General features: G+C 39.6%; 1 protein-coding gene across 9 annotated transcripts in view; it reads left to right on the top strand.

The window, feature by feature from the left end:
* The first annotated feature begins 5658 nt into the window (after positions 1-5658).
* Positions 5659-19041, top strand: part of pbx3b (pre-B-cell leukemia homeobox 3b) — a 79544-nt gene continuing 66161 nt past the window's right edge. The window contains exons 1-2 of one of the 9 annotated variants that reach the window (XM_032578773.1): positions 5659-7285; positions 7775-7854. In XM_032578773.1, the coding sequence (XP_032434664.1) occupies positions 7038-7285; positions 7775-7854 (328 nt within the window). In that variant the 5' untranslated portion in view covers positions 5659-7037. The remainder of the gene's footprint in view (positions 7286-7774; positions 7855-19041) is intronic. The other 8 variants (XM_032578775.1, XM_032578780.1, XM_032578774.1 and 5 more) reach the window with 8 other exon arrangements.

Consider the following 19041-nt stretch of genomic DNA (forward strand, 5'->3'; position numbering starts at 1 on the left):
AGTTTAAGAAAGCCTTCAAATTGATTAGGATTTTTGCAATAAATAGCGCAGCAATCAGGCTCTGATTCTATTCCGCTCTTGAGAATCAATGTTCAACTGCAGCCTCAATGTCAATTAAAATGTGAGGCCTTAAAATGCCTCCCCTCAAGTCAATCCGTGGCTCTGGTATTGACCAGAATATATGGCCCATGTCCAAGCCACCGCCGGCCATTGGCCACTCCGAAAGGTTACTGCAACCACTACATGTACCCACATTAGCAGGACACTCACCTCTCTGGGTTTATGGCCTGTGTAATAATTTTAAGCAAAGAGAGAAGCGCATTCACTGGAGACAGTAACAGCCAGAGAGTCGAGGGAGGACAAGTATAGTATGATTGATCGTGGTGAGCAGTATAGCTGTGTACCTCTCACCTTCCTCTCCTGATTACTGCCTGCCACTGATCCTCCACATCTGTCTTGACTTACTAAAGACACAGGATCCTCGCAAAATGCCCTCGGAATTAAAACCTTATTGAAACGTTGATATTCTAAGGAGACATCTTTATTTTCCGTCTTTTATTTCCTTGTGGTCGCGGAGAAAAATGAGCTGCCTCATATAACCAGATAAAAAACGAGTGGCTACATACTGTAGAAGCACTCAAACTTATTACAGGGCATATTTTCATTATTGTTGATTTTCATGGAATTGAAAACAGCTGCTTATTTATCTTCGTCATTAAAAGCTTCAAATAAGCTGTAAAGCAAAGCTTTTTCCCTTCAAGAACAATTTTTTAAATATCTGTTACTTATTCACAGCGTTTTTAGAGTCTTCCCCCCCCCATATCTCCTGTACCGTGTTGACACCATTTGAATAATTAATTACATATGAAATTTTAAGGTTTCTCTTCATAATTTTGAGATGGTACAAGATCTTCCAGAATCTTATATACAGGAAGGTAACTTATGTGCAATAGTACAGTTTTATACTATTTGATAAAGGAGATTATGACACCACTGACAACGTAACTAACTCTTTGCACAGGTGCAGATTATATGTACTATATTTATGCTAATACTCCCACATTATATTGTTGCTGTCAGGCAAAAAAAAAAACAACAAAAAAAACTTGTATCTCCCCAAATCACAACTTTTCAAAAAAAAAAAAAAAACTAAATAAAAAATTGTACCAGATGGAAATTCAAATTGAAGAGCAATCAATAGAGTTGAATTTCACAAGAAAACAAAAATCAATAAATATGGAGATACAGAGGGCTTCTGCTATGTGTGTCTAGGATGCGTCACTGACATAACATACACCATTAGTTAAGTTTTAGCAAAATATGCATTGTTACACAAAACAATAGTGTTTTTTTTTTGTTTGTTTTGCTATTCCAGCACAACTATAAAATCAAAAGAAGCAGCAGCATTTTTTTCTTTTAGATTAATATTTCGTCATGGTATTTCTATCAGTCTGACAACAATCCTAAAGTTGCAAATTCATTTGACGATTAAGATTTGACATCTAAAATATGAAATTAGTTCAGTGAATACAACAGATTCTTTACTGACTAGATCATATAAAAATTAGGACCTACAGCAGTGAAATAAACTTAATTAATTGCACAAATTTCTAAATCAAGGTAAATCATATGACATGTGAACACATAGTAATGTAACTGTGAGTATATCTAGTTTATGCACCACTATAATGAGAGATCATGTTCATATTAAAAGTAACTTTTTTCCGGTAACACGGACGTGTCCTGGTACTTATTCGTCTTGCATCACATTAAATTAGCCACTTATTTCCACTTCCTGCTAACCCATGTAGTTGAGCTGTTGAAGCCAGTGTGTTTATAAAACAGTTCCCGCTAAACCTTGGGTCAAATTCAGCCACCACTCTCTCTACTCTGCTCTCTCCTCTCACATGTGTAGTTGTAATGGAGACAAGGTGCATGCACAGCAGCGACACATATCAGGATATAAATAAAACGAAGTAGCCAAAGCAGAAGAAAGACTGCTGATAATTAGGTTAGTAATGTCTCCGGCACCGTCTGCTCGGTCATTTCCTCCAACTTCCCTGAGCAACGAGGAATGATGCAGGCGACACTCAGACCGGGAGGGATTCGTGTGACAGGCTGCCCCTCTACTTTCCTCCCCTGCCATCAGTGTGATTCTGAAGCAGGGAGGCTGCGAGGAAAAGCAAGCGCCGTCGTCAGATGTGATACATCCCAGCTTTTCCCCACAAACCTTTTAATGATTTGTGACCCGTTTGTGGACAGAGAAATTGTGAACTCACGCACCCATAACTTCTCACTTAATCTGTATTACTCTCATCACAACAGAGCAAGCCACTCTATCAGTAAATGCTAATCTCCTAATTAACAAGCTAATTAGGCAATTACAGCTTTGCAGAAGGATGCCTAAATGAAATATGACAACACAGTCACTTTCTACAGCACCTGTGGGTCTTTTCAGATGTCACAATGAGAAGCATGATGACAAAGTGTTGTCTCTGCCACTCGTAGGTGCTTATTCCTTCGCCTCGCTGTGCTCGCTTCGCAAAAACAGTTTCTCCTAATTTAACCAGGAAGGAAACCAGAAAGTCAAATAAACTGTCTTTCAGGAATTTTTTATTTTTTCAATATTTGTTTCCACCAATAAAGGAAAACTGCTTGTAGAAGTGTTATGTAAACACGTTTTTGAGAGAACCAGTGCTGCCCCCCCCCTCCTTCCTCTCAACAATGTCTTACTGTTAGGAGCTGTCACATAAGGAAATGGATTATGTTGACATATGGCTGAAAACAACGGTGAATAGGCCTGCTATGCAATGCAATGAAGAATCATGCACTGCAAGAGAGGAGAGGAGCCTGAGCTGTACCTTTGAGCCTTTCCTGACAGGTATGCACTGTGACTTGACAGCTCAGTATTTCCATGATAAATGCAGTAGTCCTGGGACTCCCATTCACTAAACTTAAAGACTGCGTCGCCCCCCTCCTTCAAGGTCAAACGGATGAGTAGAGGAACGCAAAACGGCAAGTCGGACCGTAATGACTTTATTTACATATTAGAAATTTGTCTGAGAATCGGGTTAGATTAAATCTGAAATACGCGACTTATGAAAATTAGTGCATTTTGGAATATATTTTAATGTTTCTTGCCAATTTTTCTGACTTTTGCTCTTGTTCTGTCTTCTATCATTCTGTGTGTCAAGTTCTGCTTTTTTTTTTTTTTTTTTTTAGTAAAATGAAATATTCAGATGCCTTCACTGCTTCTGTGAGATTTGAGTTTCTCTTTATGGTGCATGGCTTCTGCCTGTACATCGCATCCTTATAACTGAATCTTCTCATTTATGTGAAGCACATCTGATTCCTCCTCCTGTAGTTTGTGAAGTGCAGAATAGATCAGCAGGACGATGTCCTCCCCCTGCTGCTAAAACTATTCCTACTGTCAATAGTTCAAATGTTGAACTATTGTTTTAAGTAATGAGTCACTGTACCATGGCTCCTAATTAAGTTTTTTTTTAAAATTTTTTAAGAAAATCTTTTTTCCTTTATTGAAGATTAGTCTCGTCACTCGGCTGTCATTCTTGACGATGAATCATTGTCTTTTCTTTGTTTTGACCAGCATGAACAAACCACATCTCAGGAATTCACTGCTACATTTCTACAAATTCAAATCATTAATATAGAGAATTAAGTGTTAATCATAATGACTGGCTCCTGCTCAAAGAATATAGTAGCTGTTTTATGACATGAGGAATATGACTTTTTGCACAGGAAACAGGTGTGACAAAAGCAGGTTCTCAAAAAAAATGCAAACAAACAAAATTGTCTATAATCTGTGCCCTCAGAACGTTTCTGTGGCTTATTGGGATTTCCAGTCAGTTAGGGAATCGTCACTGTGCTGTGCAGGCTAAGCACAGTGAAAAAACATGGCTGTGTACTACTGGATGCTAACGATGCCAAAATTGGTTTTTGAATTGAGATTATTAAATGCCGTGCTGAATTTAAGGGATTGGCATTTAATCACCTATTCTTCAAAATCTAAAAAAAAAAAAAAAGAAATCTTTTCTGGTCAAACCTGAAATGAAACATTCCACATGGAAGCATTTTGTAAAACACAGTTTGAGATTTCTGAAATCTCTACCCGATAAATGAGAAAACAAATTGAACATTTTTCTGCACTCTTCTTGCATCGAGAAAATCACACACTGACACAAGCGCGAAAACTGTGATGTACAGAGAGGTCAAACCTGTACTGGTTAAACATACTACGCTAATTGCAGATTCTTTAAAATTCAGTTTTGGTTTATAGAAAAACGTAGTCTTCTTAACTTAAAAAAAAAAGAAGCGAAATTGTTAAATCTATTTTTCCATCCCTGGGGACAGTAGAGGCCAAGAACTGCCACTGCACTTACTTGTTTCCTGCTGTCAAGTCTCAAGATTTAACAAAACACTAAGTGTGAGATCTCGGCACGAACTCGAGATGATCGTTATAAAGCAAATAAAATGAAATGCTGCCAAAACCCATTTTTATAAAAACTTTTTTAGTTTACTTTAACTCTGATGTTTATACAGATTTATTTGCATTTTTAATTTACATTTATTCATGTTTTTATTTTTTTTTTATAATACAACTTGCAACTTCACAATATCATGAGGTGACACAGAAATTGCAATGCGATGAATATCCAGTAGTTCTAAATTTAACAACTACTTGAAACTTGTAGAAACACATCAGATTTTTGAAAATGCATTCGCATCATTGTCTGTTTAAAATCTGCACACGCAAGACAAGAAAAATTACCAGGGCTACTTAGAGACACGTTAAAATATCCCATCCTGAAACTGTTAAATCCTCACCACGTAGAACCAGAAACTGAATAATATTGGACAAAAGAATCCCACATAACAAAATGAGTTTTAAATCTTCTGGATTCTTTGTTTTAAGATATAAACTGGTTAAAGGCACAGACAGACAGATAGTGAGTCACAGAGCGTTCCATATGTCCACTTTCCTCATTTCTTAAAAAAAAACAAAACAAACAAAAAAATACCAACAAAAACAAAAAAGAAAACTTAATGAGATACAATGTGATTTACAAACCAGTTTCATGTGCTAAAACTTATTTTATTTTGTATCTATTTTAGTGTCTTTTGAACTAATAATGTTCAGTCCCATAGTTATTTTGCAATTATGTTATTTTTTTATACAATTCACTAAAAAAAAAAAAAGTGTATTAAAAGTTAGATTTTTAAGGGCCGTGCATAACACCAAGCTTCTCTTTTTTTTGAGCTCTTTCCAACAACTCTTGCTCAGAAAAACAAAAACTAAAGAATAAAAACGCCAGCCTTAATAACTTCCTGTACTGCCAGATAATGTGCGAAAACGGCCTCAAACCGAAAGCAGCCCGCTTGCTTTTTTCCCTTCTTTCTTTCCCCCGGAATATAGATGCCTGCTGTAGGAGCGCGCTGTATATTTGTTGCCTCGCATCCAGCAGCTTAACAACTTGTCTGCTGCCATAGCAACTGCGGAGGAGCACCGAGCAGCGCCGCCTGCTTGTGCAATGGATGTCACTCGTGGCAACGGCCAATCAGAAGTTCCCATCCTTCTGCACGAGCGGGCTCGAAGATGGAGGGATGGAGTGGGTGGGTTCTGGGCGTCATGCATCTGCCAGCAATAGGACGGACGGCTCGTCAGTCTTCGTCCTTCCGGGCCCGGATTGGCCCACGGAGCTTCACTTGCAATAATATAAACATGTCTGGCTGCTTCGCCTGGCTCGAACCGAGGCTCGCAAGCGGCTATGCAGTTCTTCATCAAACTGTGCAAAAACTCTCATTATGCATTTGCCCGCGGTGCTGCAGAGCTAAATCTCGATCATTGCTACAGAATATGCACATAGCTGCAGCGTGCACGCGCGAGGAAAGAGGATACCCTGCCTGCAGCCGCTGCAAGAAAGAGAGAGGGGACTCAGCCGTGCTTTCATCATTATAATCACCATCCTAAGTGCTCGCTCTTAACATTTTGTTTTTCGCTGTTCGGGCGAGAAGTGACAAGAGTATAGACCCCTCCTCTGCAGGGCGGAGCGTGCATTTTCATTTCGGTATTTTGTATTTTTTTTTTAATTTTTTTTTTTTTTTTCCTCCTTCCTACCCCTGTACCCTGCTCTGACACGTCTGCACTGAGTGAGTGGCATTGGCACACTGTCAATCGCTCACTAGCGCTGCCATCAAACAACATAAAACACACACAGGCAGAGGGGCTGGAGCTCATAAATTTCAGCAGGGCAAGATATTTTTTGCGCATCGCCTTTTATACAGCGTTCTGTCCTAATTAATTTCGTCTCGCCGTTGCTTTTTTCTCCCCTTTCTTTTTGCAACAACAACAAAAATCTCAACTTTTTCTACATTTCATATTTTTTTAATAGTAACCTTTGGACACCTTGTGCTGCAGATTGTGATTTTAAAAAAATATATACAGGGAACATTACTCCACGTTTACCTGAGATTTATTTTATTTTATTTTTTTTATTGTATTTTTTTACCGTTATTTTTTGTTTACACATTTTCACGTTGGATAATTTTCGCAAAGGGGGATTTGGACATTTTCAAGAGGACATGCGCCGGGGATTCTGGTGAAGAGACCACCAAGGACCGTTTCTTGTCTCCACTACCGGTGTTAAATCGCAGAGAGAGAGTGAGGGAGAGGGGGGGAAAAAAAGACTGATCGGTGCGAGGATTTGGAGCGGGGATATGATGGAGCGTCAATTTTGACGAAGAAGTTTTAAGAAGAAGAAGAAAGATTTTTCTTTTTCTTTTTTTTTTTTCCCTCACGCAAAACACTGCCACGCGTTTTGGGGCACTTTGGACCCGCGCGTAAAAAAAGAAAGCATCAAGAGGACTACTTCACACTAAATATACATATATATAGATAGATAGATACATATACCTGCTGTAGTTATTATTCAAGAAACACGCGTCTTTATTTCGCTGAACAAACACTGCGTTTGCATCCATCCTAGTCTCTACGGCATATGCCCTAGCCGATTTCGTATATGAGTTTTTCAATTTGTGTGGCTCAGTGCACAGACTCTTTAGCGGCTACTATGGACGATCAAGCCCGGATCATGCAGTCCATCGGCGGCGTCAGTCTGGCCGGCCACTCGGTGCAGGGAGGCATGCCGCTGCCGCCTCCGCACGGACACGACGGGACGGACGGGGACGGGCGGAAGCAAGACATCGGTGACATTCTGCATCAGATCATGACCATAACCGATCAGAGTCTGGACGAGGCGCAAGCAAAGTTGGTTGATTTATATGTTTTGTTTAAGTTCGCCCTCCCAGCAAATCGCTGGACGCATCTTTGTTGAGGGATGTTGTTGGCCCTGATTACCTGAAGTCCCAGTGTGTTAACAATAGACCGGATTGGCTGTAAGAACAGAAATGCCCAACGGCTGAGCCTCGCGAAGCGTTTAACACACGTGAAAGTTGTCACAATAGGGAGCAACATAGTTTTATTTAAACTACCTGTTTGAACCTGAGCGAGGTGGTGGTGTTGCAAAAAAAAAAAAAAAAAAGTTGGTGCTGCACACATGTCAGCCCCATATAGATGCAACCACAAAAGCATCATTTAGAAAATAAGCAATTTTCATAATAGATGTTAAACTTCAGGTAACATTTTTTTTTATAAGAGTGTGTGAGGTGAAGTGCATAGAGGCTTAAACTTGTTTATGTCTAATGTTTTTTTTTTATCTGTGACCTTATTTGAGTGTTTTATTTTTTTCTTATACTGAAACAGGAAACATGGACTGAACTGTCACAGAATGAAACCAGCACTCTTCAGCGTTCTCTGTGAAATCAAAGAAAAGACAGGTAAGATTTTCCTGCTGCAGATAAAAAACAATGGCCTGACATTTAAAAAAATATATATATTAGGAAAAAAGGAGAAAGAAAAAAACAATAGAAGAATAGATATAATGGCATTGTGCAGGTTAAGGTTGCAAGGTTTTTTTTTTGGAAGAGGAGAGAGAGAAAGGCGGGGTGGTGGAGGGGTAGACCTCTGCCCGAATGAATCAATCACCTTTTTAAATTTGTCACTGTGTGCCATGTGGAAACAGTAAGTGTTGTCACTTTCCACTGAAGATGCTCTCGTTCCTGCAGGAGCGTCTTGTCTTTTGAATTTGAGCAGAAAGCGTGCTTCCCTACCCCTGGCACAGAGCAGGACGGGGAAATCCCGCAGCATATGCTCTACACAGCCAAGATCACACGGAAATTCATGCTTTATAACATGAAAACAATCCCACACTTTCAAGCAGACTACAGTCTGCGTGTCTATAATTAGAGTGCTACTCTATGGAGTCTCATTTATTTGCAGAGAACAGAAGCAAGGAAAAAACAAACAAAAACAAGAAATAGTCAAGTTATTTTTGCTGATATGAATCAAAATCGATTTTTGCAGAAAATTGCTTAGCATTTGTATGAATATTTCACATGTTTTTACAGCAGAGGTTTTGAAACATTCCACGCGCCTGCGAGATGACACACATAATCGAGCTGAGAACTGAATTTTAGGTCCAAAGATCAAAACTTTTCAAAACATTAGAGCCTGCAGGACCTGCTACAGAGCTCTTTCTATGATGTCTTTATTTAAATAAGATAGAGTGAATTAGATCAACTCCTTGCTCAGGTTGTAAATGAAGCAATCTAAGATCCTTTTCTTTTTAAAGACCAGGGTAAAAAAAAAACAACAACCTTTTATTTAAACACCCAATTCTTAAGGTTTAAAGCACGAAATGTGCAGGTGTTTGTGGTGTGTTTCTGGTGGTGAAATAATTAGAAAAAAAGGGAAAAAGTCTAATGAGGAAACCTCCATGCCAGATTTGTGACCTTTGTGCGCTTCATGAGGAAATTAGCTTTTAGGAGATCATAAAACTTTATGAACTTCCTCAACACAGGTGGCGTCCACAGGGACCGGCTCGGGCTCCTCGGTCTTGTGAAAGCTCTGTGGCTGTGCTGTCGCTGAATTTAGAGAATTTAAATATAGACAAATAAGACTAAGGTACAGAAATGACACCAGTAGTGGAGCTGATGCAGTGCTTAGCAGCACAAACGCGTGTCTGATATGTGGATGGAACAGAAATAGATTAGTGGATTTATTTCTGACATCACACTCTGCTTCCCTCTCTGAATTTACAACTCCGACATTGAATGTTTTAAAAACATCTATTTTCTTTTTTTTAAACAGAATGGAAAATTAATTTCAGAGGAAACAAAAGTTTTACGTGCTCGCCGTTAGCGTGGGTGTGTGAGATTCAGAATAAATGTGTGTGAAAGAGATGAGATATTGGAGAGCAAGTTTTCTGTGCGCTTGAGTTCACGTGTGCGTGCGTGCATTGCATGCAATCTGCGTGTGGGTGTGTGTGTGTGTGTGTGTGTGTGTGGTTAACCTGTGCTGTGGAGTCCCAGTCTGTCCCTCTCTGAGTCTGACAGAGCTCAGCTGGTCTGCTGGCCTTGTTGACCGGTCCACTCCTCCAGCGCACGCAGCGAGCCTTTCACATCGTTCGCTGGCGTCTCCTTCACACTTTACACTATCTGTTCAGATCACAACACGGTACCGCCGCTTTTCAGCCATAGGAACCCGGTGTAGCCTGAGCAACACTTTTTTTTTTTTTACAACTCTTTGCTGTAATCGTTGTGATCAGAACTTATTGTCATGTCAAATAGCTTTTTTTTAAGTGGAGTGAGACATTTGAGCACTTGTCAGGGTGTTTGGAACTTTATGGCGCTCCTCTAACTGTTTTTGTAGAGCCACAGCATTTTCCTGCATAGCTAATGCCCCTAGAAGTATTAATTCACTTTGATATGCTAATTAGAGAGCATTATGCAAGAAATGAGATTAAGTGGCAGCATGAAGTCATTTGCCTGTCACTAAATTGAGTGTTTTTAGCAGGAGCCCACCCCAACCTCATTTTTTTTCTTCTTCTTCTTAGTTTTGCATTTAGATAAGCTAAAAAGTGAAATTTGGTTCGCCTGTGTCGTTCTTTGTCCCTCGGCTGGCGAGGGGTTTTCTTTTTGGTTCCAAATATCAAACCTGAAAGCAAAATTCTGCCATGCTTCAGGACAATAGGTAACATTCAAGCTGCGCAAGGTGACAATGGGTGCATTGAGTGGAATTTGTGTGCGATTCAGATGAGTTTTGCAGTTATTCCCCCGAGCTGGGTTTGTATTATCCCACTGGTCTCCCCTCCTCATGCTTGGGAGAAGGAGCTCCCAGCAGCAGGGGCAGCAGCAGTAGCAGCGGTGGGAGCGGCAAGAATAACAAAGGTGAAAGATTACCTCCATATGGTATTTCTGAGCAGGAAAAGAGAGGTTCTGTAGCAAGACTTCTCTTTGATGTGAGGTTTAATCAATAGAAAGAGATTACAGAAAACTATTACAGGCTAAATCACAGCGCGCTGCAGAGGGGCTTACCCCTCTCCATGGCTTTCTCTCAGCGGCGAGGCGCTTCTTCTTCGTCTTGCTTGCGTATTGACTTGTTGTTTTCCTGACCTTTGACTCGTCAGGTTCAGAAAATGGGGGTGGGGGGTGAGGACGGGGAGGTGGTCTAAAGAGGTAACCGAGAGAGGGAGAGATTGTAGCAGATTCAGGCTGATAAATGCTGTGATCCGGTGTGCAAAGCTGTGGATTATAGGGAGAGCCTGCGCTCGAAGGCCAAGAGAATGTTGCCTGGATGTGTCCGACTTGGATTCTGAGAAAGAGAAAAAGAAAGAAGAAAAAATAAAAAGCAAGGAGGTCTTCTGGGAGGATTTAGGAGTTTGTCTGTGTTACATGTTCTGCTGAGTTCTGAAAGAAAGTATTGTCTGGAAAATAAACATTCAATATAGAGATATAGAGAACTTGCCAGGAGTAAAAAAAATAGTTAGGACTGAGCATGTTAGCGTAAAAGGAAGAAAAAAAAAAAATCAGTGTTTCCTGCCATGCCTTTAATTTAATAAACTCAGTAATGCAACAGGGGTGGCGTTGGGGGGGAGATGTTTGATTTTAATACTCTTTAAAGCAAGTTTCCCCCAACACTGTACAGCAACCAGACCCACCATACTGTCACAAACAGAAGTTGAAGAAAGAAAAAATATTTTATTACTCCTAGACAAAGATAAAGAGCCTCCAAAAAAAATGTAAATTTAAAAAATAATATTTTTATAAATGTATATATATATGTATATATATATATATATATATATATATATATATATATATATATCAAACTTTTACTATAATTTTAGTTTATTTTTGTACATTTAATTCATTGTATTTCGGTCCCTTTTCTTCACACAGAAAAAAAAAGCCCTCGTAAATGCATGACAGAGAACAGAAAGCTATTCAGCAGCTGAGACAATTGACTTTGGCTGCTTTTTTGTCTCGTGGAGCCCCAGTGATGCGGCTGTACTCACTAGATAGCGGTTGTGCCGAATGGGTCGTGCACAGCTGGGTTCCTGGCTGGCTCAATGGCAGGGCCACTGCTTCCTCCTCTAAAGCACAAGGGGGACTGAGGAAGATGTGGCTATTATCTAAGTAGCTTCCAAACACCCTCCATTTCCCCATCAGCCGGGATGAAAAGAAGGAGAGCAAGACAAAGAGGACAGGGAGAGAAAGAGAGGGAGTAAAAAAAAAAAAAAAAACAAGAGCATGCATATCAGTTTCATTTGGAAGGGTAAATGCTTTTGTGCTGCGGGGAGAGATGTTTCTGCAGCGGCGCTGCCTTGTGTAGCTGTGCACATGGCCTCTCAAATCTGTTTTTTATGTACAATGATCCGGCGCTGTCCCTCCATCTGCACACTCGAGCACACGTCTTCTCCTCCTCCACCCCACCCATCCACCCATCCACCCCCCATCCACCCCGTCTCTTCCCACTCGATCGCTCCAAGCGTTTTCTGCAGGGCTCCTGTGCGATCAACAGCTCATAATTGTTTTTTGCACATACGTTATGCAAATGAGCCTTTATGGCAACTGGCATAACAATTAGCATCCTCCAACAATATTTTACTAGGTTAATTGCGAAATTTCTAAATTGTACATCTGAGTTGTTAATTAGGCATGACAGAGGTGGTGAAATAGTTATCTTCAGGCGGTGGCAGCCAGCAGAGGCTGCTTTGGATGCAAAAAGGAAGGATTGATTGAAATTAGTTTACAGCAGTGGGAGAGGGCCTGTCGGCGAGTCGGCGGCCCCTCTTGCCTGTTTACGTGAAAAAACCAAAAAAACAAACCTGGAGCAGACAGGGAGAAGGTAGAGCAAATTTAGGACTTCGTTCGAAAAGCGTTTGCCCGGTTGTATCGATCGCAAGTAGTGGTTTTTGTAAACAGAGTAAAACCGACATGAGTGATAGAACTTGTCATACTGATGCAAGTTTGCAAAGACTCTACTTTCATACATCGCTGGAGTTGGACTGCTGTCAAAACTGTACAAAAAAAACAACAACAAAAAAAGAACAACTTTGACCTGCCATGCATGCTGGAGCTAAAATTTCCACAAGCCCCCTTCTGTGGCTGACACTGATTTTACTGACGAGATTTAACCGTTGAAAATACTGCAATTTGCACTTACTTGTTTACTTAATTATTGACAGAAGGACAGAGAAAGAGATGTCAACATGTTTTTCTGCAGCAATCATTTGCGAATATGTAAATGCATAACTTATTTTTTTTTAAATTTCAGCTCTAATTAAGCTGAACAGAATTTATTTTTGCAAAATAAATAAATAAATAAATAAATAAGACACTATTTTGGAGACTGTAGTCCCAGTGTTTCATGTTGTTTGCGTCTGTGTCACTTACGGTGCCTATGTGATGCCATGAAGCTGGTTATACGTGTAAACAGGGTTAGAGTGAAAAGGCTGGTGCAAACCAAGTCCTCCCTCAGTAATGACTGCTATTTGTAGGTCTCTATTTCATTAGTTCTAGTGTTTCAGGGAAGAGCGTTCCCTCCTGGGACAATGGGAGTCTATGACGTTCATTTACTCTGTGCACATTACATGTGGACAACTCAAAGTCTTATCAGTGGTAAGTTCAGCAACACTGATAAAAACCAGGCGTTTGCTCATATTCCTGCTTTTCTACACATAATCTTGATTAGATTATGTCATTTGATGTGGAAAATGTTGTTTTTTTTTGAGTTTGTGTGTGAGTGTTTTTTTTTTTTTTACACTGATAAAATAAGCTGGTAGAAGTAACCAAATTAAATTAGTGTGGCAATTTGCACACAGTTTATCTGGGCAGATTTGTATCATATTTCTCAACAGATATCATGCAAGTTTAAGAGCTAAAAGATATTTTGAGTTGAGTTTAAATAAACTTACTCAACAAAATTGACTCTGTTTATTATCTACAATAGAGAAATAAGCTTTTTAAAGTTGTGTATATGTTATGTATATGTTGGATAACTATTCCTGTTAAACACTTTAGATAAAATAATTAAGAACCTCAGCTTGAGAGTAAGTTTGACTTTTAGCATTGACTCTGTTGCTAAACTAATTAAGGGGAAAATGTTAATGAAATAGTAATACATATTTTCAATCTGTTCTATCAATGTGGAATGTAAACACTTCCCCTTATAACCTTAGCTATGATGTGTTATTCATTATCATAAACTGTTTCGGGGTAAAGCTCAGCGGGCTAGCAAGTTTAGCATTAGCGCTGATGCTAAACTAGTTAGAGCTGCTTACAAACTTAAATACTTGCTGAAATTCATGCAGGTTCTCAACTACAAGTCTTTGAACCTATCTTTTTTTTTTTACAAAAATAAAGTAGGTATTGTTATTAGACTTTAAGCTTCATTAAACTCATTTCCTTGATTAAAATGTAAATACATTTATTAGCTAATATCTAATAACCTCCAAAGTTCCTTTTTACAGTGCGGATATGTTTTTCCAATACATGGGGAAGTTTCGCTGCTTAGATATATTTTGACAAATATGTCTTAAATCTCACTATAAAGTCTTTGTCACTGTTGTACTTGGAAGCCTGTTGCCTGAAATTGCTCCTTTCTTTTTCAGAAGATTATTTTCCTGGAGAGTTGTCTTTTCTTCTTCTGCAAGCTTTAAATTTGAGCTCCTCTCACCATTGTTCCAGATACCATTGTTCTGCTTTTCGTACATTACAATGACATATCGGCGCCAGAAATGGGAAAAAGACTGCAATGCAATGAAATTTTAATCAGCGTCTTCTGCTGCTTTAATAAGGCAAATAATTCTTATTGGCTGCCGTGTTAAGATCTCTAATATTTAATTCATAGCAAACCTTGCATTATTCTGCTGTAGCCTTAAGACAAGCTCCACTGTGGTGCTTTCTAAAAGGCTACGCAGAAAGAAAAAGGGGATCTTAGAGCTTGTGCACTGCCAGAAAAGATATCCTGATTTTGTTTGCGCATTTAAATACATTTATAGAATTATAAACCAGCCGTATAATAGTTTCATTGCAGCCCATGAGGTGGAGTCAGGTCTGCTACTGCTGGTGTTAAATGGACAAACTCTTAAACACCTCTATAATTTTGTTTGGGGGGTTTTCTAAAATAAAAGTCATTCGCTGAGCTGGCTATGGTTTTTGTTTTCTTAAGTTCCTTGAAGTTCATTTTTGTTTCTGAAGTAATGGAAAGATGGCGAGGGGCCAGCAGTTAGGTGCTGGCTCATGTTACAGCAAAACGGCGGGTCCCTATTTTTTTATTTTTTTTTTTCGTCTCTCGGTGAAACGGCTTAATTGGTGTCAGAGCCCCAGGGATAAAGGCCTCTCGCTCTGAAACGCCGCCACACAGGCCCCTGTCTTCCCTCAGACCAAGAGGAGCGGCCCAACGTCTGCTGCTGAATGAGGACTGAGCCGTGGCATAACAATACCAAATGATGTTTGGGATGACAGAAATTAATATGCACTTGCTCCCAGAAAGCTGTGATTAATGACGGCGAGCGGGGGAATGCTGTCCCTCCTTTTGCTCCTCTTGATGGGGACTGAAAACCTTAAAAAAAAAAAAAAGGAAAAAAGAAAAAGCCTGGTTTCTCCTCTCTTTAGGATGTGGAGGTCATCCAGCGTACATTGCCGCTGTTCCTCTTTTGTTTTCTCCTCAAGAAGACTACGAGGAAGAGGTGACAGACTGTAATGAATTTCAGAATGAATAACTGACATAGCGGGCAAGGTTTCTGTCCTGCTGCATCAACAATTGTAGGACATTTCTCCAAATACCTTAGGCGAAGCTGATTTGATCTGATACAATTACGTGCAAATATAACCTGATAATTCTCCTTTATGTGGCTCGTTTTACCAAAAAACTAAAGATTCAATATCATCCCCTTCTTCCTTGTTTGAAATTTAATACATACCCATTGATCTGGAGCCAAATGTGTGGACAAAATGGTGGTATGCTGTTGCCATGATAATGATCTGTATCTGTTGTGTCCTAGGAGGAGACACATGAATATTTAATTGTGTCTGCTAGAGAGATCCCCAGACCCTTCTGTTCATTTCTTACTTTCTCTAATGCGTTTCCACCCTCCCAGGTACTTCCTCTCTAAGTAATGGAGAATTAAAGCACGCATTAAAACGACATAAATTGCGACGTAAGGGATTTCTGAGGACATTCGTCTCGGCGCGATGTGCTCGAAAAATTCAAATGGCAAGTTTTGACAACGGACATTCTGCTGACGCCGTGCATTTGCCTCACATCGGCTCCTTCAAATAAGCATTTCCTCTGTCAGAGTGATTGATATGTATTCAGCATGCACTTTTTACGCGGCGGTTTGCTCTGGAAGATGATGTGGGTGCAAGGATATGAGTTTTAAACAGTGAATGAGCTCCCCTCATATTGATCTATTTGTGTTGCCGGAGTGGCAGGTGCTATACGAACACTGTGTCAGCTTTGATTGTTTGTGTCAGTGATCCGAGCCGACACTGAGCTCTCTTACTGTTCGTCGCCATGCTGGCTTCCTGTTGATGAATGGCAGCATGCTGCTCACATCCTGAAAAAATAAATAAATAAAATAAAATCATGTCAGTGTCAAAATTCACACTGGATTTTAGAGATTAGTCATCGTTTGTGTAGACTTAGATTTTTTTTCCGTCTTTTTTTTCCATTTGTTTTTATTAGACATTCACCAATCAGGCTTTTGACTGGACAATATCAAGTTACATTTTTTTAAAGTCTGACCTGCCTTTTAAGATTTCAACCAATTAAGATTTTTCTTTTAAAGAGTCATAACATCTAAAAAAATGCATCGATGTGAATCAAATAATACACGAAGGGATTATGCATCAGAGTATATGCACTTAATCTGATCATTAAACAAAAGAATCCCATCAATCCAGATAAATGTGGACAATTCTGATTCCTCTCTAGTAACTGTGAGGTGACTGAAATCTTTATTAGGATTACAACATGGTGTAATCAAGGTTTGCCAATATTTTTAAATATTATGTTACAACTTTCAGTGTAAAGTTTTAATTAGGCCATTGAAAGTGACAGAGTGAAAATGGTTTTTCTCTAGCTCTTTAGAGCTTAGAGTAAGGCACTGTCCCCCATCCCCACTTGTTGCTGGACACTGCCACTCAGCTGGCTGAAAGCAGGCAAAGACAGTAATACATATGAAGGCTAAATTCTGCTATTTGGAAATATTTCTTGTGACTGACAAAAATACATTGTCAACACTACAGGAACACCATCCATCCCTCTTAATAGGCTAACACAGTTTTCAAACTTTAGCTAGCTATGAGCAGTATTTTTATCAAACAGCCAAATCTTTCCAAGCAGACATTCATAGTACTTAAATAGTGATCATCTGTTTGTTACGCTATTTTTACTCCACAAAGAGCAGAACAGTAAAATGTCAAGTTTTTTGCATAGTAAGCACTCGAAAATTACATTTTTGTTTAAGTCTGTGTAACCAAGAAGCAACAACTAAATATTATTATAAGTATAAAAACACTATGTGATATTTTAGTAGCAGTAAGGAACTATTTTTACCTTTTTTTACAATAAAGGTATTAAGATGTCATACTTTTTTTTTTTTACATGGTACTGTGACAGTATGATACAGAAACTATCATACTGTCATAATCTCATATGCTTTCTTCTGTTGTTTTTGGTTTCTTAACATAATTATGTGAAAGCTTTTATCATGAATGGTAACTCATTATTGAGGGACAGGAGGTGTGGTCCCTCTCCTTCTTTAGACATTCAAATTTCAGTCCTAACCTGTGTTGGTGCGTGCATCCGCGCGTGTGGGGGTGTGTGTGTATGTGTGCGTGTGTGCTGGCAGGCACGCTCGGGTACGGCGTTGAAGGTGAGCCCCAGTAAGTATGCAGAGCACGGCGGGCTTCGCACGGGTGCTGAAGGAGAGCATGGAGTGGCAGAGTTAATTTATTTAATGACTGAGCGTCTTATATCTTCCCCAGCCCTGATTAGAATCCATGCTTGATGAAGGAAGCGATAGAGTAGGGGGTGCACTGCCCCCTGGGCCTCAGCATGTACATTCATGATTTTCTTCCTCCAGCGACTGCTTTCCCGATGCTCTGTCAACCAGCTTTTGTAATAACAGAAAAATGATACCAAAAATTTTAAATTCCACTACTTTTTATCATTTCAGCTCTTTGAAAATGGCCGTACGTGAGCATGTTTTGCTGCACTTTGACGGCAAAAAACACAGCTCAGAGCTGATTAAATATGTGCATTTGCGTGTGTGTGTGGGGGGGGGGGGGGGTGCGTGTGTGTGTTTGTGTACTTCTTGATAAAGACGAAGCACCGTGGAGCTGTATGAACGTGGGAAAGCCAAACAGAGTGTGTCACTTTGGCAGCGCGGGCTGTCAGCATTGAGGAGCTGCAGTTGTAAAAACCATGACCTTCCTCTTTGCCAGCATGTCTCTCGCTGAGCCAAAGCGCTGCCCCGTAGATTTGGGCTGGCTGTGGGAGGGAATACAAACTGAGAGGAAAAGACAGACAGTGGAGGAAAAAAAAAAAAAAATAGAAATACTTAGAGCCATAATTGTAAAGAAGGGCGGGGAGGGGTGATTTGCTGGTTGGAGTAATGAAATACTTCTTGGAGCTATCATGACTGTGAAGCTGAGAGGAAGCAGGAGGACTAAGGAAGAGGGGAAAAATACTCCCCGGCTTCTAACATTTCCATGAGCCATCATCAGTAATGCCGCAGCAACCCCACAAACCAGAAATTATTTCTTCAGGCGTCGCTGTCAAGTGTTATTCAAATAACACCAGCCTCACATTTGAATAACAGCCGACATTTTGAATTAATTAATCAGACAAGACAGTCTGGGCCTTTTCTCATTAGTCTACAGGTCAGGCTGGGGAAGATATATGCGCTGGTGATGATATACTTGTCTTTAATAGTGATTTATGGAGATTTGGGATTGTACTCGATTTGTCAAAGGGCTCGGTTGTGGAAAAATAGACGAGTGTATATTTCATTACTTTATCTCTGATACGTTCCACGATGTTAAAAGATACAGTACTGCTGTTTAGATGCGCACAGAGCTCTTTTACATTCACCCTTCCTGACTGAAGAGACACACACACACACGCACACGCCCACAAACACACATTTAATCTCTTCTCATACTGTAGAGCTCTCCCATTTTACTTTTCCTATGCAATTAAGCGAGGGCTGTAAATTATAACTGCACCGTACTTTAATTATCGCAGTGTAAAAATAGAGTTCCTGTCTTTGAGAGGATTTCATTAATTTCCTCAATATTCCATGGCATATCGGAGAATCACAAGATTGCAGGAGGTTTTGTGCTTGTCATGCTCCCAAAACAATAATATATTTTTTAATTACAATATACAACAAAAACAAGTGGGATAACTTAGAGACACACTGGTTGGTCGTCCGGTGATCAAACTCATCTAATTTTCTCTTGATCGTTGAGTCAAACAATTTAAAAATATTGATTTTTTTCCCCTATTCATTAAATGCATCAAAACAATAAATTGCTGTCATTTTTGATCTATTAATGGGTCTACCAAAAACATCTACTTTGATTTTCCTTTTCTCAGATTCTTATAAATTA

Source organism: Xiphophorus hellerii, chromosome 12 (genome assembly GCF_003331165.1).
Source record: "Xiphophorus hellerii strain 12219 chromosome 12, Xiphophorus_hellerii-4.1, whole genome shotgun sequence".
In the NCBI taxonomy this organism is placed as follows: Eukaryota; Metazoa; Chordata; class Actinopteri; order Cyprinodontiformes; family Poeciliidae; genus Xiphophorus; species Xiphophorus hellerii.